The sequence below is a fragment of the Oculina patagonica genome, chromosome 1, assembly GCF_052425735.1.
Source record: "Oculina patagonica isolate OP01 chromosome 1, crgOcupat, whole genome shotgun sequence".
Lineage (NCBI taxonomy): Eukaryota > Metazoa > Cnidaria > Anthozoa > Scleractinia > Oculinidae > Oculina > Oculina patagonica.
The window spans coordinates 12462412-12488491 of record NC_135758.1 but is presented as its reverse complement, the minus strand read 5'-3'; the positions used below and the strand labels follow the sequence as shown (position 1 = coordinate 12488491).

The window sequence follows — 26080 nt, the reverse complement described above, 5'->3', positions numbered from 1 at the left end:
AAAACAGTATGCTTGTATGATTGAATGCTTGAATGCACACAACTTGTCACGAGATTTCTCAGAAGAAAACATAATGTTACGTGCTGGGTTTCTTGTAACAATAGCCGGTTCAACACGTTCATATGGCGAACCAGTATTTTCGGTCTAACAATAGTCATAACCACTGCCCGGCCTGATCAATCGATGAAAATCGATGATCGGAAATCAATCGATATCAATCGATGATCATCAGTGGTTATAGTTAATTGATATCGATTGGCATCGGTCAACCGATGAAAAAGTGACGAGGAAAGTGACGAAAAAAAGTGACGAGGTGGGAGGGTCGCAAATTAATTCGCTCGGACTTGCCGGCTTGCGTATCTCTTTCGAAATGCCCCGAAGCTAAGCGAAGGGTGGCCGAGTGGTTAGAGCGCTCGACTCGACATCCGAAGGTCGCGGGTTCGACTCCCGTTCTGACCACTAGCTGGTGTTGTACTCGGTAGTCCCGAGTTCAACTTCTCAGCTACGTTTGTAAATAGCCAACTGGCCTGCCTCCTGCCAGTTGGGATTTTTAACCATGTTATGTTTATTTAAAATATTTGTTTCAGTGTTTATTCACATTGGCCCTGAAAAGCCCTATTGGGGGAGTGGTCAATTAATTATTATCTTTAAATACGGCGATTTTGCACGTGGTGATTAAGGTTGCTCCGTAGTTATTCCAGGCGCACTCGTCCATGTCACACTTTGCGTCATAACTTTTTCGACTTTGACGCGATGGCTATGAAATTTTAGAAAACTTTTGCCTATCATTCAACTCTTACATTCAACTCTTACATTCTCACATTCTCTTACATTCTCACAGCACGGAACAGCAACAAAAATCGATGCAAAAATATTGCAGTACCTTGAAATTCGTGTGGCAGGAGTTTGACGCAAAACCGCGGTATAATTTTCGCAACATGCTGCAAGACGCAACTTTGGAGGTTGGAGAAGGTTTTCAAGCATTTTATAATGTTAACAGAACTAGCGAATACTTTTTAATGGTTTGCACGATCAAACAATCAGCTAGGCACTCTGATTTAGCAAGCATTGGAGAGGCTTCTCACGAAAATGTGGGCTCGTGGCTTGTTTCGTCGACGAGCGTCAAGTATGAAAACTTTCAATAGAATGTAAGAGTTGAATTTACATGACCTTAGTATTTCCGGACTTATGCTTCAACGATTTTCCTGAAACTTGGCTATGGTGTGTATTAAGTGAATATAAGCTGATTTAGAAATTTAGCAAAAATATATCAACAAATTTTTTTACTGGACGCGATTTTGTCCAAAAAGTGGGGTCCAGTCAAATGCCAGCAACATTAAAAATATTTTTCACCAGTGAAATCAAATTAAATCATATTATTACTGAATGATAGGCAAAAGTTTTCCCAAAGTTTCATAGCCATGCAAAGTTTTTCATGGACGAGTGCGCCTGGAATAACTACGGACCCACCTTAAAAACAAACGGGGTTATGTAATCCACGCACTTCTGAATTCTGCGTCGTAATTATGAATGAGAATAGTGAGCGCACGTTGTCTGAAGAGCGGGCTGAAGCAAGAGACATGACGCTCGTACTAAATTGCGTAGTCAGAGGCTACCATGCCTGCGATTTCACCGTAGAAGATGGTGAGGCGTTTGGGAGAGTGTGTAGTGGAAACGCTTTTAAAGTTATTCATCAGCGATGTCAATTACCCTATTATAGGAAATGAACGCTTCATGAAATTAACGCGAATTTCAAAAATTCGCGTTAAATTTAGTCGCGTTAATTTTTGTTAACGTTAATTTCCGCACCATTAATGACCTTAATTTTCATTATTTTGGCCCCAATTTCTCAATACAGTCCAGCCGTTCTTGACTCCTAAGAAAAGCCCTTATTTTATCAGTATGGAAATCTGCCGGTGTCACTGAAACTGTGAAGAACGCTCGAGGTGGTCAGATTCCTTCGCTTCGCTTGAAATAAAATTGTTCCTAATGTCTCAACAATTTTTTTTTCTGTTAGTCGCGTTAATTTCCTATAATAAGGTAGAAGCCGCCGGAAGCCGCGGTTTATGATGGAGGTCGTTCCTACTCGTCAAATAGACCAGTAAATGAACATTCTACTTGAGAAAATATCCGTGGATTCTTTTTTCGATATCCCGTTTACTACCTCGATGCATGGTTAGTAAAGAGTACGGCCCCTTCTACTAACTATGTTTGACGCGAGGAAAGATCGATTGTTGTATTTGCTTGTTCACTTGGTTTTCCTTTTGCTGATGGAAGTATACACGCAAGAAACCGAAGAAAGAAATAAACTGTGATCTTATATCATATGAATACACACAAGCGAAAACATTTTTTTAAATTGAGCTCAGTGTATTCTATTAACAATGAGTCGCGGCGAGTGAACAACGTTTATTGTATTTCCTAATTGATCCCATTAGTTCTCTCTTTGGCTTCCCGTTGTAATAAAACTTTATAATACCTTAGCGAAATTCTAAAAGCGAATAAATGTTAAGCCAAAGTTCTTAAAGCGGATAAATATTCAGCGAAATTTTCTAAAGCAGATAAATATTCGATAAAATTGAAAAGGTGAATAACTATATGCGACGACTAAAGAAACTGATCAAGAATAACTTGTTTGTCTTTGTGACAACATACCACCCTGTTTTCCCAGCCTTCGTAAACATTAAATAAATGATATTGTCCTTTAGTCGTAACACGTTCAAATGTTTAAAGATTAAATATGTTTTTATTTTATTATTTTCATTTTGAGTTGTTTTTGTGTTTTTCTGGAGTTTTAAACTTTTTTTCAAAGTGTAGGAAATTTATAAAGGAAATATTATTTAAAATGATACGTTTACAGAAAGTTTAATAACACACCTTTAATTAAACCAGCAGGGTTACACATTAGTCTTTGCGGTAAATCATACACCACTGATTGACGTTAAAATGAAAATCCTGCTAAATCATCTGTTCTATCTTATGTCACATCTCATTTTATAAAATTATGATTACATAACGGACAGCCTTAAAGGAGGCTTTGAAACACCGTGATACACGGAAATAACTTTTGTAAAAGAAATAGAATATTGCAGCTATGTGAGTTTGGGAGAAATCTAAAAAGCAGCTGCTGCCCAGATTGCATAAAGTTTCGAATTTTCCACCCAAACTCCATCCTTCGGTATCAGCTGCCTAATCGAATCATTACGGTACTTGCTTCATATTTTGATTGCGTTTCTCCGAAATTTCTTTTTTTCATTATTTGCTTAAAAAATATGACAAACCTTTGTATGTGTACTAAATTTCGGCTTGATAAAATTTTTGTTGCACTAACAATGTAAATGTAATTTCCCTGTTAAAGCTCGCAACAAAATGCAAGCTATATACATCTTGTACAATGTTAATCCTAAGTTTTTCGTCGTTTATAAAAATTTCATCAAAAAGTCAAGTTAAGATGTAATTTCCAATGTTACCTCGATATCCACGACTTGATACTAAATTTGCATTATTATCATTGTCTGAAAATGATTTGTTTTCAGTTCACTAAGTGCAATGAAAAATGTTCTCGATCTCCTCGCACACGTCATGCGCTGTTAAGACACACCTCTGCCGCCAACACTTTGTCATTAGTTCCCAGCAGGCATCAGTGGCGTCCGCTGGACGTTCAGGGTAAATTTCCTTCTCAACCGCCAGCTTCATGGCAGCTACAGTGCTGTATCTCTCATAGGCCTGGGGACGCCGTTTCCCAGATCCCTCGCATAGTACCCACAGCAAGATTCCAAAGGCGTAGATGTCGTAAGAACAGTCGCTTTCTTGACCCTTGCCGTGGTTTTTGTGCATCTCCAAGGAGATGTGAAATGGAGTTCCTTGACGTGTTCGTTCGAATGGCTTCTCGGGTTTGGCCATATTAATTTTAGCTGTACCATCTTTCATAAGCTGTGGAGATAAAGGTAAGAAATAAAGTGAACTAAGGGCGCGTTCGTTTGGGATCAATCCGGAATAAGAATAATTGGAATAATGCGAGTTAGCGTTCGTTTGGCTGCTCTTCCTATTCCAGAATACTTGGATTTCCATTCTGGCTATTCTGCTCCCAGGAGCAAAATAGTCGGAATATATTCTGGAACATATTCTTATTCCAGAATATTCCCAAACGAATGCGCCCTAACATGAGTTTTTATTGTACAAACACGTCAAAAATGCCAATTTTTGTGAACCAATCGATCAGGCGGGAACACATTAAATCGGTGATTCTTGTTATATGCTTTATTAGTAGAATTTTAAAAAATGCCGCAATCTGATTAGTTGGGCCATCATACACTATCATTCATTACGGTGAAGTGGCTTAGGGTCGTTTACAAAAAGGCTAATTCTAGGGAAGACAAAGCTGAAAGTTTCTAATTAAAATTCGGACGGGGTGCGATTTTGCTACTTCCAATACTCAACGATTACCTATCACCTCATAGAAATCTCGAATTTCCGATCTGAAGTTGTGCTCTGACCGGGTTCGACTCCACTAGCCTGTTTAGATAGTCTTTGAGTGCATTTTGGTTGCATAAGGCCTGATGGCACAAATATGACAGCAAGCAAAATTTTGTAGCATGATTTTATTTAAGAAACAGAAATCTGCCTGTAATGTATTAAAATATCCAGATACAAACTTCGAATTTACAAGAATTTTTGACTTCCCCAAAGTCATTCTTGCATTCGCGTTTGCGAGCTCCCTTAGCTTACCAATATGGAATCCACTTTAATGTCTTGATGAATGTGATGTGCACTGTGTAGAGCCTTCAGCCCGTTGGCAACATCCACTGCTATCTTCAGTCGGGCCTCAAGAGGAAGGAGACCTTCTTGAAGTGCTGTAGACAGGTCTGAATCTGCCTTCTCCATCAAAACGTGCAGAACTCCGGGCTCAGGAATCAACCAACCATGAACAAAAATAAGGTTAGGATGGGGCTTGTCAATCCTTGTTTGGATCTCACTACAAAAAAAAAGGTTTTATAGTCGTTAAATAAACATCACAAACCTTCGAGCTTTTAAGACATGGAGGCTTATTGTATAATTATAAAAGAGCTGAAAATCTAACTATTAGTCCATCAGCTTTCATTCAGGAGCGGGATGGAGGGTTATCACAGAAAGATTTTCCCTGAAATGTCCAGGGCTGTTTGCAAAGGCAATGAGGTACTGACGAATTATATTTATACACTGAGCTGTGTAGTGTGTCCACCTCTGACGATACTTACATAGTATTGATCAAATCCACTGCCGTTTGGGCCCATACTTCTGCTTCCACCTTCTCTTCCTCAATGACCTTCACTACAGAGTCTCCAGTGAATGATTCTCCTGCCCAGCCTGTGCAATCATGAATCATTCCGTGTTTTGTAGATTTGAGTGCTTGACCCAGCGTCAGTGGTCCGTTGTTTAGCAAAAACTGCAGAGCGAAGCCTTGAACCACAAGATGCGTGACAGTGGGGATGTATAGGGCTGCCATTTCTTCCAATTGCTGCGATGAGTGGTTTGATATGACATCGGCGAAAACAGTAAGGCTATCCATAAGCTTAAAGAAAAGGTTGTGTACTTCTTCAAGGATTTCTTTAAAGGCAACGCTAATTGCCTGGGCGATTCGTTGAGTGCTGAATTTGGAAAGAATCAATTCGAGAATTTTTCTTCTACTTTGTTCGTCTGCTATGTTCAAATTGGCATTTGAAGATTTCCATTCCATAGCATCAATTAATCCTTCAATCAGAACCTCCGTCAGTACTGTTCTTAGCACTTTGCTCACCAGGCTTGTCAAATGTGCAAACAGCCCTTCAGAAGGTTGGTCTGACAAAGAATCCTTTGTTCTTGATAGGCTTGATCCATATGCTAGGTCAAGGGCATGTCGGAGTGATGGGTTGACAATGTTTCTTGAATGTACCTCAACGAGGTTTCTTACTCCGCGTAAAAAACCTTCGAAAGTACGTCTGAGATCATTAAATGTTTTGTCTAGGATCACCCCTTTCATGGAGATTAAGAATCTAAGGAAAGGAGCGTCATTCTCAATCAAACTAACCGGAAAATTATATTTTGGCCGTTTCACTGTTACACTGAGTAGCAAATACAAGAAATTCAAATTATCTTCCAACTCCTGCAAACTTGCAACCAACCTGTCCAACGAAGAGACTTCAACTGGAACTTGCACTGTTGCACGGAACTGAAGTGCTGCTGGCATAAACTTTTCCTCAAGACCGAGAACATTGCAATTCACCAGCATTCCTATTTTTTCTTCACTTGCGATGGTTTCGGTCAACGTTGTATGTAAAGATTTCTCGACGCTTTTAGCTGTGTCAAATTCCAATGGACTTCCAAACATTCGGGACAGGGCTTGCCTTGATCTGCCCATGGCATGGACGAGACTCATCTGCAGAAAAATGAGCTCGCCCACCACTTGCTTGGTCTGCCTTTTGATGGTGTCTTCGAGAATACCCAACAAGCCGTCTTCAAATTTGCTAAACAGCTCAGACGCTTTACTGCAGATTTTCCTCCTTCGGTCCTCACGGACGTTTTGTGCTGATATGCCATAAAAGGATGAACATGTCTCATAAGATTCGCTCTCCGCTATAAGTCCATGGCCTTGCAACTGGGAGAAGACAATATTCTGCTTATCAACTTTCTTCACTGTTTCCTCTTCATCGGAATCGAGTTCGTCGGAGCTTCGAGCGTCAAATGTTTCCGCTCCAGTTGAGGTGTCAACTTTGTTGCACACGAACATGAAAGATAGTTGTGGGTATTTACCTTGGAGGAAACGGATTGTGTCGTGATCCTGTAATTAACCAAATGCATTCAGGATAAAGTTAAGGTTATTACTCTCAAATATTAGAATCTAAACCTCAGAAATCAGATAATTGTTGTTATCAGAAAGCTGATTTTTTCGACTTTTGCTTGTTTACAAGCAAAAGGAAGGAGAATAGCGGTTAAGTGGGGGTAATCTGGAACCGGAAGGAACCACATTCTTGTTAACTCTCAAGGGACTGTTTTAATTTCTCAAGGGAATACTTTCCGCTGTGGGTGATCAAAGCGCGTGACTTGTAAAGTGTCACTCTATAGTTGTGCTTCAGCACTTCCGTTCTTGTAGAAAAAACGTGACTTGTCAAATTTACAAACGTTATATAACAATCAAAGACGTGAGTAGCCCAAATCTTACGTCACATAACCAATTAAGAATGTAAGGGGTTTAGCGCTCGAAGGCAGCGAAGTTTAAAACGATTAAGAACGCAATTTGTACTGGTACAAATCTTTTGTCAAATTTACAAACGTTATATAACAATTAAAAACGTGAGTAGCCCAAATCTGGTACAAGTCTTTCACACACTAAAACTTTAATTTCTCAAGGGAATACTTTCCGCTGTGGGTGATCAAAGCGCGTGACTTGTATAAAAGTGTCACTCTATAGTTGTGCTTCAACACTTCCGTTCTTGTAGAAAAAACGTGACTTGTCAAATTTACAAATGTTATATAACAATTAAAAACGTGAGTAGCCCAAATCTTACGTGACATAACCAATTAAGAATGTAAGGGGTTCAATAATATTAATTTAACCTAAAACGATTAACAACGCAAAATTTGTACTGGTACAAGTCTTTCACACACTAAAACGTTGCTAATAGTTAACCAAAGGGAACTCATTTCGTGACAATTGATTATTTCTGCTGAGTTGCACAATTTAGAATTGCAACATCATTAAATGTGTTAAGTGATATTTACAAGTGTTTTTGTAGCCTGTTGTGAAATTACTTCCGGTGGAAGCAGTAAACGCTAAACGTTTTTGCTTCTGTTCAGAAGTTAATGCATCGCCATTAGAAAAATAGACAGCAACTGTTTTACTGGAAATGTAGTCGTTAGAAATGGCATGTGTAGCCGTAAGGTAAAGAATAACGCGAGGAGAAGCGGCTTTTGGTAATATCCAAACGAGAATTTACTTCTCAATGTGGGGTTAAGATTGCGTGACGAGACAAAAGGTAACTCTGTCGTGCGTAACCTTTATCGGGAACCCTGCATTAAGCCGAGTAGAAATCTTTCTAACTCGAGAGGAAACAACTATTTCGATTAAAGGCAAACGTCAAAGTTTACTTTTTTTAACCAAGTATATGAGTCGCAAAGCATCCAGCCGTCGCGACTGACAAATACAGCATTTCCTCCGCGAAAATAAAAAAATGCTTGAACTGAAAGACGTTTGAATTCGTCCATGATATGTTCGAACAACAATGCCCAGGATAAACCTTCTACTCATACTAACTTCATGCAAAAAAGTCAATATCTCGAAGAGATCTTTGATTTATTTCAGTCTTTCCTGAAAGTTTTTCGATTTCGCGGGGCTGGGGGTAGAAGCTGCAGTGGGTAGGGTGGGATGTTTTCCGCCTGTAGTGCGCGGATCAAATGACGTTTTGGGGGGATGGGGTAATTACTGGATTTTTAATCGAAGACAGAATCCGGGGGATGTCAATATTGAAGCCAGGGATTTCATCCTATATTTTGATGATCAACGAGACATATTCAGTAGACTGAGAAAATGGCCAGCAATTTACTTGCTTCATCCTCCCCCACCCCCCCCAGGGATTCTGGCTAGCCAGGGGGATTGATGGGACCTCATCTCATCTCTAATCACAGCTAAGCTCTTAGAAGGCTCAAGGCAGCTGTCAAAATTGACGACCATGACAAAAGTATATTTTTACGAAGCCAAGTCTTTAATAAAAGGACAAGAACTTGACTTTCCCCACCTATCTAGCCTGCAATGCAAAGCCTGAACCCAGGCCTTCCCAGGCCTATTAGTTCATTGACTGAGCTGACCCACACAAGGTTCCATAATGGATCCCCCATGGCAAATTTCTCGCACGAGACTAGCTTGCAGGTCCTACTAACATCGGTCTTCAAGCATAGATCCCGGAGTGTGTGTTTTGCCAAATTAACGTAGAATATGGCTGGGGAAGGACCCCCCCCCCCCCCCCCCCCCGCCACTAAAAGCTCGCATATTTTGAAAAATCAACTCACTCGTGCATGCGGTATTTCAGGGAATGCCACTCGAAAACATTGCATAACTAGTTGATATGTGGGTTACCTACCGATGGCGTCAGATGTGCATTTCCATCGATGACATAAACGACGAGAGGTGTTGTACCTTTTTCAAAGAAGGTATCCACCACATCGTCAAGCGCATCATTTTCATTCCTTCCAGGAGAGTCAATTAATTCGATGCCGCTCTTCAGGAAGGGATGATTCAAGGTAATTTCAACGGTGCACCTGAGCTGTTCCGATTGTTCTCTGCCTTCATCGCAAACCACCACGTATTCTTTGGGAACTCTCTTTGTGAACGTAGTCAAAGGTTGAACTTCTTTTCCAGCTTTGTCGACAACCCTGACTGTGTTTTCACCCGTCGAGTTACTGATCCGTACTATCCTGGATGTACATGGTGTTTCGTGGACCGGGAGGAAGGACCCGCCGAGGAGTTCGTTCAAAATCGCGCTTTTTCCACAATTCCGATTACCGATGAAAACTACCGACGGTCTTTTCTTCAAGGCTTGTTTGATTTCGTCCATGTTTAAAGATGAGGATAAGGCGTCAATGGCGTCTTCGCTAAGCTTGTCTTGGGCTTTCATCTCCTCTAAACATTGAATTGTCTCGTTGAACAACGCCGAGGCACGTTCAGAATACACTTTGAACTCTTCCACCGCCTTTTCTAGCTTTTCTTGCATTGTCTGGTTTAAATTTATGAGAATAATCTATAATGGCGTCTTCGAAAATGCCTTTTGTCGGTATAAATAAATGACTGGTATGACTGATATGCTTGGATGCCAAACAAGGATATAAAGGTCGTTCATGGGGGTCACTTAAGGGAAAATGCACCTTGTCACGAGATTTCTCAGAAAAAAAAACGCAATGTAACGTACGGTGTACTTGTACCGTTAGCCGGTTCGTGAACCATGGCCAGTGCTCTCGGTCTAAGAAGAATCAGAATCACTGTGATCGTCCAAACCAATCACTTTCACTTTTCTACCTTTATTATTCAGAGCTTCCCGTTCCCTCCTATTTTTCACTTTTGATTGAGGGAATGGAGGGGTGAAAGAGGGGACTATGAACTATGCAAACCACGATATCTGAAAGCCATTTTTTCAGCAGGGCTTAACTTGGGCCAGTTTGACGACGGAGCCAGTACTTTATTGTGGTTTGAGAAAAAAAAAAACGAGAATAAATTTAGTAATGCAAACAACATTTTCTTTAAGCTTGTCACGCAATAATGTTGCGTTGCACTTTCTGTAAATTACTACAGTCGAAACTCTCGTAAGCGGACACCCTCGGGACGCAAAAAAAGTGTCCGTAACTGGAGCTGGCCGCTTACGAGAATGGTAATCGTAAGCGGCCACTAGAGGAGTAGGGGATAGATGGCCGCTTACGGGAGCTTGCCCAGCTAACAATAACCGGACGGACGTGGATGACGACAAAACAAACACTGAAATATAGTACTGTAATTACTGTAAAATCATTGTGACGAACGGCGATGTAATGTTTATTGATAAAAGCAAGATACAGAGGTTGTTAAAAGGATTTTCTTTGGGATGTCCGCTTACGGGAGCTTAAAAACAAAGAAAAAGTCTAAGTCGTAATCTCCGAAAGTGTCCGCGGCCGCTTACGGGAATGTCCGCTTACGAGAATGTAAAAATACAGAGTTTGTATGGGAGCGTAAAACCGGATTTCAAACAAGGCGGCCGTAAGTAGAGCTGTCCGCTTACGAGAGTGTCCGTAAAGAGAGCTTCGACTGTAGTGTTATATTGCGGCATTAGCACCAGCAATGCAAGTGGCAGCAAAATGTTGCACAAAGTTGAATTCATGTCTACGTGTAGTTGTCTTTAATCTGACAACAAAAAATGTTCTTCCTTTCCAACGGAGAGAAACGACAGCCAGAAATACATCTGCGTTCGTGCAGGCTACTTTTATTTATGCCGAATTAAAATTTTCTAATAAATGGATTGAACCCAGGAGTATCAGTAGGTCGTATAGTGTGATCGTCTGGGTGAGAGTAGTTCTGAGTAAAACTGTTGTTGGTGACTGACGTTTCGATAACCTGACATGAGCGGAAGTCATCTTCAGAGTCAGGTAAAGAGTTGTTGTCAGTCGATGATGTTTTAAGTCTGGTCCGTTGAAGTTGATTGGTCAGTTTAGCCGTGATGTTATTGGCTGTAAGACTCGTGTAAAGTTTCTACTACCGCTCAGGTTGTCGAAACGTCAGTCACAACAACAGTTCTTCTCAGAACTACCCTCACCCGGAATCCTTTCTACTTATCTTAATCGGGTCGTTTTGAAAATTGCCAAAATATTAACAGATGTTGTACACAGTAATTTAGAGAAAACGTATAAATAAGTAAAAAACATACTCTTTACATCTCGTCCAATACTGGCATGCAATGTAACTATATCAAATATCGGGTAGGAAATTCGACCTGTTCCGGCCTGAGATAGGACAGCGATTTCTAGACTCCAGAGAAGCACCCCTGGGAAAACATTTCGAAGTACATCGCCTTCCCCCATTTTATCCAACAAAACAGTACACTTGTATGCTTCATGTATGCAGTCACGATGTTTCAAAAGAATGTATGAGAGAGTCGTTACGTTTTTGACTTCCGTTTAGGAATTCTTTGTTTCAAACAGCCACTCAAAAAATTTTGGATTAATTCAAAAATCCTATGTCCCCAGAGCCCTTCGTTTTCTCGTGCCAAGGCCTAGCCTGCTAAGAGAAATGAAAAGGCTTTGGGGACGAGAATGGGAGAAACAAGCAGGGTATGCAGTGCACTAATCATTAGGTCACAAGCTCGGCCCCTAACTCTCGAATGACCACTGTAGTGACAGTCCCTTGTTTCGAACCAAAAGTGAAGCCATTTACGGAAAGTTAGCTCACCTTTAATTGAACCAATAGGGTTACACATTGGCCTTTGTGGTAAATCATACACCACAAATTGATGTTACAATGAAAATTCTTCTAAATCTACCGTTAATTCTTTATTACGTCACATCTCATTATATATGATTATTATTGCTTAAAAAACTCATTAATAATTCATAAAGAAAATACAAAAGAAATTAATGTTTAATGAGTGTCTTTATATCTGATAAAGACAGGGCTAAACTTTACGTCCAATTTTCTAGGCCAAAATAACCCCAAATCTCAATATTAGTGCAAGAATGAGTTGATCTACATCAGAAGATTTTTAAGCCCGTCAATAAATTCGCAGTTCGTGTTTTATCTAAAACAAGTCTAAAACACTCGGCTGCGCCTCGTGTTTAAAACTTGATAAAACACTGCTGCTCATTTATTAAACATTACATAACGGACAGCCTTAAAGGAGGCTTTGTAACACTGTGTTACAATAGAAAGTTGTTGCTCTGCAAATTTGGGATAATTCTAAAGCAGCTGCTTCCCGGATTGCATAAAGTTTTGGCCAGGGGGGCTGGCAGCGAGGTCTGGGACGAGTTTCGATGATCGCCCCAGTAAAGAAATATGGCCGAGTGGGACTAAGTACCGGTTTGATTGAAAACAAAGATGGCGGAAGTTTATGGCGGACGGTCGTTTGCGAAGGTTCATAAATGTTTCGAGAACTGTTTCCACGTTCGAACATCCAGGGGTTCGTTTAAGCACTTTATATCTAAATTTCGATTTTTAAGAAGTATCACAGGTGAAATTTACGCCGCAAACCGGCGAACGGGACCACCACTGCGTTTTTACATCCCAGTGAAGACAACGAAATCTCACAGCAGAATATTTTTAGTAATTGTTTCATACACTGGATAAGCTGAACGATCTTTATTTCTGGACTAGTCGCCATGACGGTAAGGGTAGCCATTTTCGGACAGTTTTTTTTTTTCTGTAAGACTTAGATCAAACCGTAGTTGACGTAGTTGCTATTGAGAAAGTGCAGAAGGTTTGATATGACTCGTTTTGTTTATTTCCCAATAAAGCCTCAGAGCCTAGTTAGAATTTGAATATAAGAATATAATATCTAGAGTAACATGGAACTGAAATACAGTTTATCGAAATAAAATATATCAAAATTTAATTGGCCTACCAGTATTTTTTATTTTGCACCAGTTACAATAACATTTTTTCATGTTCAATTAGTGTTGTAAGATTAGGTGGTAATGTTTGCAACAGTTTTCTTTATTTAAACTTTTGAACTGAGCATGTCTTCGTGATAATGGCGCTCACTGAGAAAGCTGGTGGGGTAACCTTGCATTTAGACTTTGCCTATCACACCTGTGGGGTGAGAATTGAAACTTGCAAGAGGCTGGTTGGTTGTAGAATGCTCTAGTCATGGTCAGTTACCTAAAACTTAGTGACCACGGTTTGCTGTATTTCCTTGAGGAAAAAAAAATGAAACTTGAGTTCTGAGGGGGATTAAAATGTTTTTAGCGATGCATTATCTTGAAATGCTTTTACAAATAAAATAATTATACCATGGTGGAGTTTTGCAAAGGATCTGCTCCTCAAATGTACATGTGTGTACCCTGGTAGAGAAATAATTGAGACACTGCATGGGATCTGACACTTTTAAAAATCCTATTGAGACTTACTTAACCTGTTGATTCTTAACTGCCCTACCTGTCCAAAGAAAAAATCAATTTCTACTCCCATCCAGTTGAAAAGTCTTCCTGCTGACCAGGAAGAAGTTTCAGATGTAAATGTAAAAAAAAATGTAAAATTAAAGTTGTTCACAGTGGTCATGCCCTTAACTTCAAGTGAAACAAAAATTTTAAATGAACATAACAGTTACAAATTCCAACTAGCAGGAGGCAGACCAGTTCTCTATCTACAAAGCGTGACCAAGGATTTGATCTCAGGACAACCGAGAACAAATTCAGCTTGTTACTGGGTAGAGGATTTTGACCTAGGATCTTAGAATTACAACACCAGTACCCAAAACCACTTGGCTACACTGTCTCCTGAAAGTAGCGATAGATGATAGATGAGAATTTTTAGGGTGGGGGAAAACAGTATTGCAATAATAATATTGTAGAATTTTTTTATTACCGGCAAGGGGTGCATCCCCTTGAGTAGCTCATTTGGAGATGTGAAATAAACCCTGGGAGACAAAATTACCCGGTAAGTATGGTAGGTCAATGTACTTGTTCGCAACAGACATTCCATTGTTGATGGGCAAATTTATCATTTTTCCAGTGCTGAAGTGTTTCCAGTACATAAGACAAGCATTTACCTTACCACCTTTAAATGCTGTAATTAAATTGTGATACCTCTGACCCTGTTCAACCAAAGTATTTACCCAAAACATAATTAACTGAAATTAAAATTATTCACCTTTTTTTTGGGATCTTTTCGGAGGTTAAGAATATTTAAAATTCGACGTTTCGAAAGATTCGAAATGACGTTTTTTGAAAGATTCAGAAATAGGATAATTACCGGTTTCTGTATGTGTCATCAAGGCACTTCAGATTGCACAGTTTAGGTAATTGAAGCCATACCCTCTGCAATGTATTATTATTTTTTACATTTAAATTTAAGTAAAGAAATTTATTCTTTTTGAATTTCTTTGCCTTGTTGACTTCAGCTTGATCTTGTACCAGCAAAGGAAAAAAAAGGAAAATCGAAATTTAATATCTCTTTAAGATTTCCTTAGAAAACGTTTATTCGATTCTCCTGTGGGCCAATTCGTATGGACATGATGGAAAATGCTTTGAAATTCGATTTTCAACCGAAAGCAACTCGGCACTTTACAATGTATATGCAATATTCGGTTCTAGAAGTAAATGCTACTATAAACGTTCAATCAGAAGATGAATTTCTAAAAATAACTTCTATGTTTTATACGCAAACTACATGTGTAAGCTTGTTTAAAGACACAGAACTTGAGACAGGTACTGTATATAAAATGTAAACTTTAATAAAGCTTAGCAGGTCAACCCTACTTAACAGGGGCAGTCGTGAAACACTTCGACGCCAACAAAGGACACTGTTACTGAATTTTCTCTTAAGTGAAGGAGAATCGCGGTCTAAATTATTTCTTTTGCTGTGCAGGCGTGAAGATGATAACACTCGACTGGGAAAATCTCAGCCCATGCAGTATACGTACACAGAAACTTGTCCCGAAACATGTCACTCGCTCCTTGCTCATTTAAATTTTTAACTGCTTTACTAACCTAAAACAGAGCTGATCCTTCATAACATTAGTCTTGATTGTCTCAGAACTGCCACAAAAAATTATAACGGGAAGTAAACGGCAATAACCAACAGCGAATTCGTTTTCTACAGTCAACTCGACACGCGACGCCATGTTGTTGTTTTTTTTTGCCAAGGCATTGTGCGCATGCTCCGTACGGTTCTCGAATGATTGACAGATTTCATAACTGGGGCGATCATCGAAAGCAGAAAAGCGGTAAGATCAAAGATAGCTGCCAGCCCCCCCTGGTTTTGGCTTTTCCCAAACTTCATACTTCAGTGTAAGCTGCTAGTCGAATCATTACGCTACTCGCTTCATATTTTGAATGCGTTTCTACGAAATTTCCATTCTTTATTTTTTGCTTGAAAAATTTCTGAAAAAGCTTTCTTATGTGTACTAAATTTCGGCTTGGGAAAATTTTTGTTGCACTAACAATGTAAATGAAATTACCCTGTTAAATTTCACAATAAAATGCAAGCTATATACATCTTGTACATTGTTTATACGAAGTTTATCATCGTTTAAAAACACAGGGCCGTAACTAGCAAGATACTAGACGAGGGACGTGCCTAGTCTAACTTTTTACCTCAAATTGTTTCAACAATCCAAGAATCCACTAGCAAGATCTTGCCTCGACTATGGCAAAGGTCTGGTTACGGCCCTGCATGAAACAATGCATCAAAATTTCTTTTCTTCACTAAATGCAATGAGAAATGTTCTTGATCTCCTCACACACGTCATGCGCAGTAAGATCCAAAGACGTTTCCACTTAAATGGATTAACTTTCTCTCTTTCAGGAAAAAATTGTCAGAAAACGTGTCAAATCAATATCTTCACATGTGCAGATAACATGTTATTCTTACGTGTGAAGATATGATTTTTCTCAGCGAGAGAAATCTTGGTATGTTACTCTAGTTTACATAATAAAAAATGGTTATTTAATGTTTTGCTGGACAGGCACTCGCTTGAGCTAACAGGAAAAGTCGAAATAACTTATCCTGTTTATTTATTTAAACCCTTGTTAGCGTTTCCAGTTTGCATAAACTTTTGTTGTCGTTTTTTCCTTTCGATTCCTTAACCGGCTCTGTCGTGTTTGCATCAACCGTTGTAGACAAGTGCGTTATTTTCTGATTACTTATATATATGGAAAAAATCATTTTATAAACAGCAGAGCTTTAGGGGTGTATGAAAATATTTAGGGGCCCAGAATATTTTAAAGTATATGAGGAGAACCCTTGAAGTTTACTCATTCAAATAGTCTTGCATCAGGTCATGTTAATTTTAGGATCCGTGAAAGGCGGCGACTGAAAACCCGCAGGCTAGAATTTCGCTCTCCGCGTGCTATTCAACCCTTATGTTCTCTGCGTTTCTTCACAAGTAACGGCGTATTCAGTAATCCATATGATATCACGATTTACAAAAAAAAATGGTGTGGAGAAACTAGTAATGCATGCAGAGCACTAACCATTAGGCCACAAAGCCACCAACTCTTAAATGACCACTGTAGTGACAGTCCATTGTTTCGAACCAAAAGTGAAGCCATTTACGGAAAGTTAGCTCACCTTTAAAGTGCTACTACGATCAAATTTTCGATTTCCATTTTTTTACATTTTCCTGTACAAGAAGACTTTCTTACTCACCTTGCCATTTTTCAATCCATTACGAACATCAGAAGTCGTTTTATTTTAATGTTTATTTCCGATAATTTACGGCCGCCATTAAAAAACCTTGTTCCAAGGCTTGGTCGCGAATAGGGAGAAAATGACGTCAAGGCTCCAAATACCTCACGGGTTGAAATTATAATAACAATATGTAGTGAAAATCACGCGAAAAGCAACAAAAAGTTTGGGCTTATTTTTCGTGCAATGTTCTATGCTGATTGTTATTATAATTTCAACCCGTGAGGTATTTGGAGTCTTTGACGTCATTTTCTCCCTATTCGCAACCAAGCCTTGGAACAAGGTTTTTTAATGGCGGCCGTAAATTATCGGAAATAAACGTTAAAATAAAACAACTTCTGATGTTCGTAATGAATTGAAAATTGGCAAGGTAAGTAAGAAAGTCAAATTGTACACGAAAATGTAAAAAAATGGAAATCGAAAATTTGATCGTAGTAGCACTTTAATTGGACCAGTAGGGTTACACATTAGCTGAATCACACACCACGAATTGATGCCACAATGAAAATTCTTCTAAATCTACCGTTAATTCTTTCTTACGTCACATTTCATTATATAAAATTATGATTGCATAATGGACAGCCTTAAAGAAGGCTTTTTAACACCGTGTCATAATAGAAAGTTGTCGCTTTGTGAATTTGGGAGAATTCTAAAGCAGCTGCTAGCCGGATTGCAATTTTCCCACCCAAACTCCATCCTTCGGTATCAGCTGCCTAATCGAATCATTACGGTAATTGCTTCATATTTTGAATGCGTTTCTCCGAAATTTCCATTCTTTATTATTTGCTTGAAAAAACTCTGATAAACCTTTCTTATGTCTACTTAACTTCGGCTTGGTAAAATTTTTGTTGCACTTACCATGTAAATGTAATTACACTGTTAAATCTCACAACAAAATGCAAGCTATATACATCTTGTACATTGTTAATCCTACGTTTTTCATCGTTTAAAAACACAGGGCCGTAACTAGCAAGAGACAAGACGAGGGACTTGCATCGTCTAAATTTTTACCCAAAATTGTTTTAACAATATATGTTTTATATGGAAAATAATCCCCTGTTGAACAAGATTGATTTACTTAAGAAATACCTAATTAAAAATGTCTCTGAAAGAGATTCGTAGCTTCTAGATTTCAAAATTTTCTGGAGGGCGTGCCCCCAGAATCCACTAGCAAGATCTTGCCTCGTCTATAGCAAAGGTCTGGTTAAGGCCCTGAAACAATGCTTTAAAATTTCTTTTCTTCACTGAGTGCAACGATAAATGTTCTTGATCTCCTCACACACATCATGTGTTGTTAAGACACACCTCTGCCGCCAACACTTCGTCATTAGTTCCCAGCAGGCATCAGTGGCGTCCACTGGACGTTCAGGGTAAATTTCCTTCTCAACCGCCAGCTTCATGGCAGCTACAGTGGTGTATCTGTCATAGGCCTGGGGACGCCTCTTCCCAGATCCCTCGCACAGCACCCACAGTAAGATTCCAAAGGCGTAGATGTCGTAAGAACAGTCGCTTCCTTGACCCTTGTTGTGGTTTTTATGCATCTCCAAGGAGATGTGGAATGGAGTTCCTTGACGTGTTCGTTCGAATGGCTTTTCGGGTTTAGCCATATTGATTTTGGCTGTACCATCTTTCATAAGCTGACGGTTAGGTAAAGGTAAGAAATAAAATGAGCTAACATGAGTTTCTTTTTAGTTCAGCTAGATTGAACAAACGCGTGAAAATGCCAATCGTTATGCGCCGCAATCGATGAGGCGGGAACTCATTAAATCGCATCCTCGTTCCCAACAAAAGTGATTAAATTGGCGATTCTTGTCATGTGCTTTATAAGTACATTTTTTAAAAAATGCTGCAATCTGATTGGCTGACCATCATACACTATCAAGATCGTTTACAAAAAAGCGACACGTTCTCGTTTCTCTCGGGTTTCGCCTAGAAGTTTCGCCTAGAAGTACATTGTAGGGAAGACCAAAGAAGGACATAAACTAATGAGCGTGCGTACACTGCTGAACGTTTCCAATGGGAGCTCGGAAGGCGTACAATTTTGCTAAAGCGTGAAGATAAATACTGTTCATACTCAACGATCAACTATCACCTCATTGAAATCTCGAATTCCTGATCTCATTGTTAAAGATGAAGTTGACAATGCATATGTGTGTTCTGCCCGGCTTCGACTCCACCAGACTGCTTAGATAGTCTTTGGGTTCCTTGTTTTTTGCGTTAGGCCTGATGGTACGGATATGACAGGAAGCAAAATTTTGTAGCATGATTTTTTTTAAAGAAATAGAAATTTACCTATTTTATGTATTAAAATACCCAGACACAAACTTCGAATTTACGACTTCTCCAAACTCATTCTTGCATTCGCGTTTGCGTGGTCCCTTAGCTTACCAATATGGAATCTGCTTTGATGTCTTGATGAATGTAATGTGCACTGTGTAAAGTCTTCAGGCCGTTAGCCACATCCACTGCAATCTTCAGTCGGGTCGTAAGGGGAAGGAGGCCTTCTTGAAGTGCTGTAGTCAGGTCTGAATCTGCTTTTTCCATCAAAACGTAAAGAACTCCGGGCTCAGGAATCAACCAACCATGAACAAAAAGAAGGTTAGGATGGGGTTTGCCAATCCTTGTTTGGATTTCACTACAAAAAGGTTTTATAGTCGTTAATAAACACCACAAACCTCTGAGCATACTCTTTAGACATCGAATAAAAAACAACCTCCACAATATGAGGCTTCTAATTGGGAGACCTAATAAAAAGCTTAATCTAAATATTAATCCATCAGCTTTCATTTTGGGCCTGGATGGAGCGGTTATTACAGGAATGATTTTGTCTGAAATATGGAGTGATTTTTTTTTTTGGGGGGGGGGGGGGGGTGGGGGAAGGCCGGGGTGTTTATTATAGGCATTTAACGGTATTTTATCTTGCCTTTAACTTATCCAGGCTGTTTGCAAAGACAGTAAGGTACTGGCGAGACATATTAAAAGAACTGTGTCACGGATATAAGCCAAATGTAGGCATGAAAAAGGGCCATCAAGTTCGATTGAATATAAAAATAAAATCTTAAACACAGTGAAAAACATTTCTATATCACAACAAATACAAAAGAAGGTACGGACGGATAAAAGTGACGTAGATTGAAACGGATTGCGAAATGGGTTTTTGAAATATTGTTGGGCTGAACAGTTTTCAAAGTTAATCTCGTTTGCTTTTAACTTTAAATTATAACGCCCGTGAGGCACACTTGGTTGTAATGAAGCTACGGTTTTATCATCCAGTTAGACCCATAGAAGTAATTTCTTTGCAAATATTAAGTTTCATAGCGAGTATTTGGCAAAAATTAATAAAATAAATTTAATTCAGCCGTGACAGAGTTCCTTTAAGTGAGCTGCGCATGTGTAGTGTGTCCACCTTCTTGTCGATACTTACATAGTGCTGATCAAATCTACTGCCGTTTGCGTCCAGACGTCTGCTTCCACCTTTCCTTCATCAATGACCTTCACCACACAGTCTCCAGTAAATGCTTCACCTGCCCAGCCAGCACAAGCGTGAATCATTCCGCGTTTTGTAGATTTGAGTGCTGGACCCAGGCTCAGTGGTCCGTTGTTTAGCAGGAACTGTAGAGCGAGGCCTCGAACCACAAGATGCCTCACAGTGGGGATGAATAGGACTGCCATTTCTTCCAGTTGCTGCGATGGGTGGTTTGATATGACGTCGGTAACAACAGTATAGTTGAAGAAAAGGTTGTGTGCTTTTTCAAGGAGATCTTTAAAGGCTACAGTAAGTGAGTGGGCGATTCGTTGAGTGCTGAATTTGGAAAAAATTAACTCGATAATTTTTCTTCTACTTTGCTTATCTTTTATGCTGAATTTTGGATTTGAAGATTTCCATTTCATCGCCTCAAGTAATCCTTCAACCAGAACCTCCGTCAGTACCGTTCTTAACACTTTGCTCGCCAGGTTTTCCAAATGTACAAACAGCCCTTCAGAGGGTGGGTCTGTCGAAGAATTCTTCGTTTTTGATAAGCTTGACCCATATGCTAATTCGAGCGCATGTCGGAGTAGCGGATTGACAACCTTTCTTGAATGCACTTCAACAAGGTCTTTTACTCCGTATAAAAAACCTTTCAAAGCACGCACGAGATCATTGAAACTTATGTCTAAGATCACCCCTTTCATGACGATTAAAAATCGAAGGAAAGGAGCGTCATCGTTATTCCAACTAAACGGGAACTCATATCTCTGCTGATTCGGTGTTACGCCAAGAAGCGTATACAAATAATTCAAAATTTCGTGTGACCCCTGCAAAATTGCTACCGATTTGTCCAACGAAGAGACGTCCGTTGGAACTTTCATTGTTACACGACACTGAAGGGCTATTGACATGAATTTTTCTTCAAGATCGAGAAGTTTGCAATTAACCAGCACCGCTATTTTTTCTTCACCTGCAATAGCTTCGGTCAAGGTGGTATAGAGAGATTTCTCGACGCTTTTGGCTGTGTCAAATTCCAATGGACTTCCAATTGTATGGTACAGCGATTTGCTTGACCTACCCATGGCTCGGACGAGGCTCATCTGCAGAAAAATGAGCTTGCTCACTACTTGTTTGGTCTCCTTTTTCACGGTTTGTTCAAGAATAGCCAGCAAACCCTTTTCAAACTTGCTAAACAGCTCAGTTGCTCTGCTGTAGGTTTTCTTCCGTCGTTCTTCACGCACGTTATGCGCAGATATGCCATAAAACGAAAAACACGTGTCATAAGATTCACTGTTGGCTATGAGACCATGGTGCTGTAACTGGGAGAAGACAGTTGTCTGCTTTTCAACTTTCTTCACTGTTTCCTCCTCATCGGAATCAAGTTCGTCCGAGCTTCGAATGTCAAATGACACCGCCCCAGCCGAGGTATCAACCTTGTTGCACACAAACATGAACGATAATTGTGGGTATTTGTCTTGAAGGAAACGAATTGTGTCTTGGTCCTACCATCAACCACAAAAATTCAGAATTAATTTAAGGCTACTATTCTCCAAGGTAAAAGAAATGACAAAAAGGTAAACTACAATCTAGAACTCAGACACCAGATCAGCGTTTTAAAAGCAGGATAATGAGCAAAGGTACAGGTACAGGTACAGGCAACGAAAACCGCAACAACAAGCATACGTTACCAAGCACAGGGACAACCACAAGTACACAACAAGCACCAGCGCAAGCTACCAGGCAGATTCAGGCATAACATATGTACATGCCGAGACATAAGCAGTGGCACAACCACAAGCACAGACACAGGAATAGGCACAGGCACAGGCACAGGCACAGGCACAGGCACAGGCACAGGCACAGGCACAGGCACAGGCACAGGCACAGGCACAGGCACAGGCACAGGCACAGGCACAGGAATAGGCACAGGCACAGGCACAGGCACAGGCACAGGAATAGGCACAGGCACAGGCACAGGCACAGACACAGGCACAGGCACAGGAATAGGCACAGGCACAGGCACAGGCACAGGCACAGGCACAGGCACAGGAATAGGCACAGGCACAGGCACAGGCACAGGCACAGGCACAGGCACAGGCACAGGCACAGGCACAGGCACAGACACAGGCACAGGCACAGGAATAGGCACAGGCACAGGCACAGGCACAGGCACAGGCACAGGCACAGGCACAGGAATAGGCACAGGCACAGGCACAGGCACAGGCACAGGCACAGGCACAGGCACAGGCACAGGCACAGGCACAGGCACAGGCACAGACACAGGCACAGGCACAGGCACAGGCACAGGCACAGGCACAGGCACAGGCACAGGCACAGGCACAGGCACAGGCACAGGCACAGACACAGGCACAGGCACAGGCACAGGCACAGACGACAAAGGAACAAGCAAAGACACAGGCATATCCACGCACACAGGTACATGCGCAGGCAAAGGCACGGGCAAAGGCACAGACAAAGGCACATGCACGGGCACAGGCATAGCATAATGCACAGGCAACAACAACAACAACTTTATTACCAAAAAGACTTACATACAATGCATAGTCACAGGCACATGCAAAGACAAAGGCACAAGCAAAGACACTGGCGTATCCACACACACAGGTAAATGCACAGGCACAGGCACAGGCACAGGCACAGGCACAGGCACAGGCACAGGCACAGGCACAGGCACAGGCATAAGGCACAGGCACAGACATAGACACAGGCACAGGCACAGACACATGCACAGGCACAGGCGCAGGCACAGGCACAGGCACAGACACAGGCACAGGCACAGGCACAGACACAGCCACAGGCACAGGCACAGGTACAGGCACAGGCACAGGCACAGGCACAGGCACAGACACATGCACTGGCACTGGCACAGGCACAGGCGCAGGCACAGGCACAGGCACAGGCACAGGCACAGGCACAGGCACAGGCACAGGCACAGGCACAGGCACAGGCACAGGCACAGGCACAGGCACATGCACAGGCACAGACACAGGCACAGGCACAGGCACAGGCACAGGCACAGGCACAGGCACATGCACAGGCACAGACACAGACACAGACACAGACACAGACAAAGACACAGGCTCAGGCACAGACACAGGCACAGGAACAGGAAAATGCACAGGCACAGGCACAGGCACAGGCACAGGCACAGACACAGGCACAGGCACAGGCACAGGCACAGACACAGACACAGACACAGACACAGACACAGACACAGGCTCAGGCTCAGGCACAGACACAGGCTCAGGAACAGGAAAATGCACAGACACAGACACAGACACAGACACAGGCACAGGTACAGACATAGGCACATGCACAGGGACAATCACACAGACACAGGCACATGCACAGGCACAGGCACAGGCACAGGCACAGGCACACAGTCACACAGACACATGTACAGGTACAGGCGTATGCACAGGTACAGACATAGGCACAGGAACAGGCCCTGGCACTGGCACATGGAAAGGCTCAGAGATAGAACAAGGCACAAGGCACAGGAAACGTATTCTTCCGGGAAGAGACACTCAGCGAAAGGTTTTACATGCAATATGAAGCACTCAGTTTTTTCTGTAACCTTTGTTACCGGAAACGTAAAAAACGTACAAGCTGCTACGACTGCTTACATTGAAGTCAGTAGTTAACACTTCGTAAGAAAGAGTGACTCCAGTCACTTGTGATTTGGGCGTCTGTTTAACTTAGTCACGAATTAATTCAGTAGCCTATACAGTAAACTAAAGTGGACGGCAAATCAACATATCGATACATACCGATGATCTCAGTTGTTCATTCCCATCGATGACATAAACGATGAGAGGTGTTGTGCCTTTTTCAAAGAAGGTGTCCACCACATCGTCAAGAGCATCATTTTCATTCCTTCCGGGAGAGTCAATCAATTCGATGCCACTCTTCAGGAAGGGATGATTTAAGGTAATGTCAACGGTGCACTTGAGCTGTTCCGATTGTTCTCTTCCTTCATCGCAAACCACCACGTAGTCTTTGGGAACTTTCTTTGTGAACGTAGTCAAAGGCTGAACTTCTTCTCCAGCTTTGTCGACAACCCTGATTGTGTTTTTACCCGTCGAGTTACTGATCCGTACTATTCGGGAAGTACATGGTGTTTCGTGGACCGGGACGAAGGACCCGCCGAGAAGTTCGTTCAAAATCGCACTCTTTCCACAATTTCGATTACCAATGAAAACTACGGATGGTCTCTTCTTTAGGGCTTGTTTGATTTCTTCCATGTTTAACGATGAGAATAACGCGTCAATGGCGTCTTTGCTAAGCTTGTCTTGGGTTTTCATTTCCTCTAAACACTGAATTGTCTCGTTGAACAACGACGAAGCTCGTTCAGAATACACTTTGAACTCCTCCACCGCCCTTTCTAGTTTTTCCTGCATTTTTCGCCTTAAACCTCTAAAAACAACTAAGTGAAAATCTACAAAAATGCATGTCGTCGAAGCATTAATTACTTTATGCAAAACAGTATGCTTGTATGATTGAATGCTTGAATGCATATCACTTGTCACGAGATTTCTCAGACGAAAACGTGTGGGGTTTCTTGTAACCCCAGTCGGTTCAAAACATTCATATGGCAAACCAGCATTTTCGGTCTAAAAATAATCATAACCACAGCGATCATCCAAACGAGGAACCTTTCAGTTAGTACATTTCTACCTTTATTGTTCAGAGCTCTCTAAGGGCCTGTTTACATGGAAGGCGGGTGCCCCGGCTAACCGAGTTACCCGGCTAACCGAGCTACCCTGGGCGAGCCAACTTTTCATACGTTTCTTAAGAAAACGTATTGAAGCCTTTACATGCTAGAAGGGTAACCCGCCTTGCCGGGGCACTCGGTCTACTTGCCCGGGGCACCCTTCTAGGCGGGATAGCTTTTTGCCATGTAAACGGTTATGGCCGAGCTATCCCGGCTTGCCGGGATAAGTTTTCGCGCGTGTTTTAAACTAAATTTGAAGTTAATGGCATAAAATGTATAAATTCTGGACCCAAACAGTGCTATTTGATCAAAATTAGTTTTATCGGTCGGCTGGAAACATTTCTTTGAGCAAATTCGAAATTTTCGTGGGAATGATTATCCTAATTCACGACACAACAAATTTAATTTTAATTTGGCGGCCAAATACTGTTGAATTTCGATTGAATTTCGCCAAAAATGAACGCAGTAAATTTCTGAGAACTTGCACATCAAATTAAAATAGGTTTGAAGACGAAAAGCCTTGATTATTCAGTAAAAAGTCATATTTTTCTTCAATCATTTGGAGCTACATTGTTTTCCCACGCCGTGACACGCTTCAATGACGCTGTCTCATCTCGGGTAGAAGTACTGTGAATTCTGCATGTAAAGGCGGGCTAGGTTTTATCCCTTCTAGCCGGGTAACTCGGTTAGCCGGGGCACCCTCCCTCCATGTAAACAGGCCCTAACATGTCGGTTGTTGGTAAAACGCGTAACAGCGTAACAGCGTAACGGCGTGATGATGTAACTTGAGATTTGGCGGGGGAACGGGGTGAGGGGTCTATAAACTAATTTAAATTCTTAGGACCATTCTTATTTAGCAGACCTGTAGAACGTAGGGGCACAAGCACATTAATTGAAAATATTTTCACCGCTTCACTAACTCACCATCAGGTCGCTTTAATGATTTGTAAAGTAGCGTTGTTCATGATGTAGTCTATGATGTACAGTGGAACCTCGATTTAACGAA

At 41.2% G+C, this 26080-nt stretch overlaps 2 protein-coding genes across 2 annotated transcripts; both read right to left on the bottom strand.

Moving 5' to 3' along the window:
- Positions 1-2415: 2415 nt before the first annotated feature.
- On the bottom strand, positions 2416-9760 carry LOC144656830 (dual serine/threonine and tyrosine protein kinase-like). The gene is made up of 4 exons (XM_078517076.1): positions 9093-9760; positions 5238-6796; positions 4729-4975; positions 2416-3933 (listed from the first exon to the last, which is right to left on the bottom strand). Exons 1-4 carry the CDS (start codon positions 9720-9722, stop codon positions 3541-3543), a joined length of 2829 nt encoding a protein of 942 aa, XP_078373202.1. The 5' UTR covers positions 9723-9760; the 3' UTR covers positions 2416-3540.
- Positions 9761-17316: 7556 nt separating this feature from the next.
- Positions 17317-25043, bottom strand: LOC144656819 (dual serine/threonine and tyrosine protein kinase-like). Its single transcript, XM_078517066.1, has 4 exons — positions 24131-25043; positions 20295-21841; positions 19259-19505; positions 17317-18507 (listed from the first exon to the last, which is right to left on the bottom strand). The coding sequence occupies exons 1-4, from the start codon at positions 24875-24877 to the stop codon at positions 18112-18114; spliced, it is 2937 nt and encodes a 978-aa protein (XP_078373192.1). The 5' UTR covers positions 24878-25043; the 3' UTR covers positions 17317-18111.
- Between the last annotated feature and the right edge of the window lie 1037 nt (positions 25044-26080).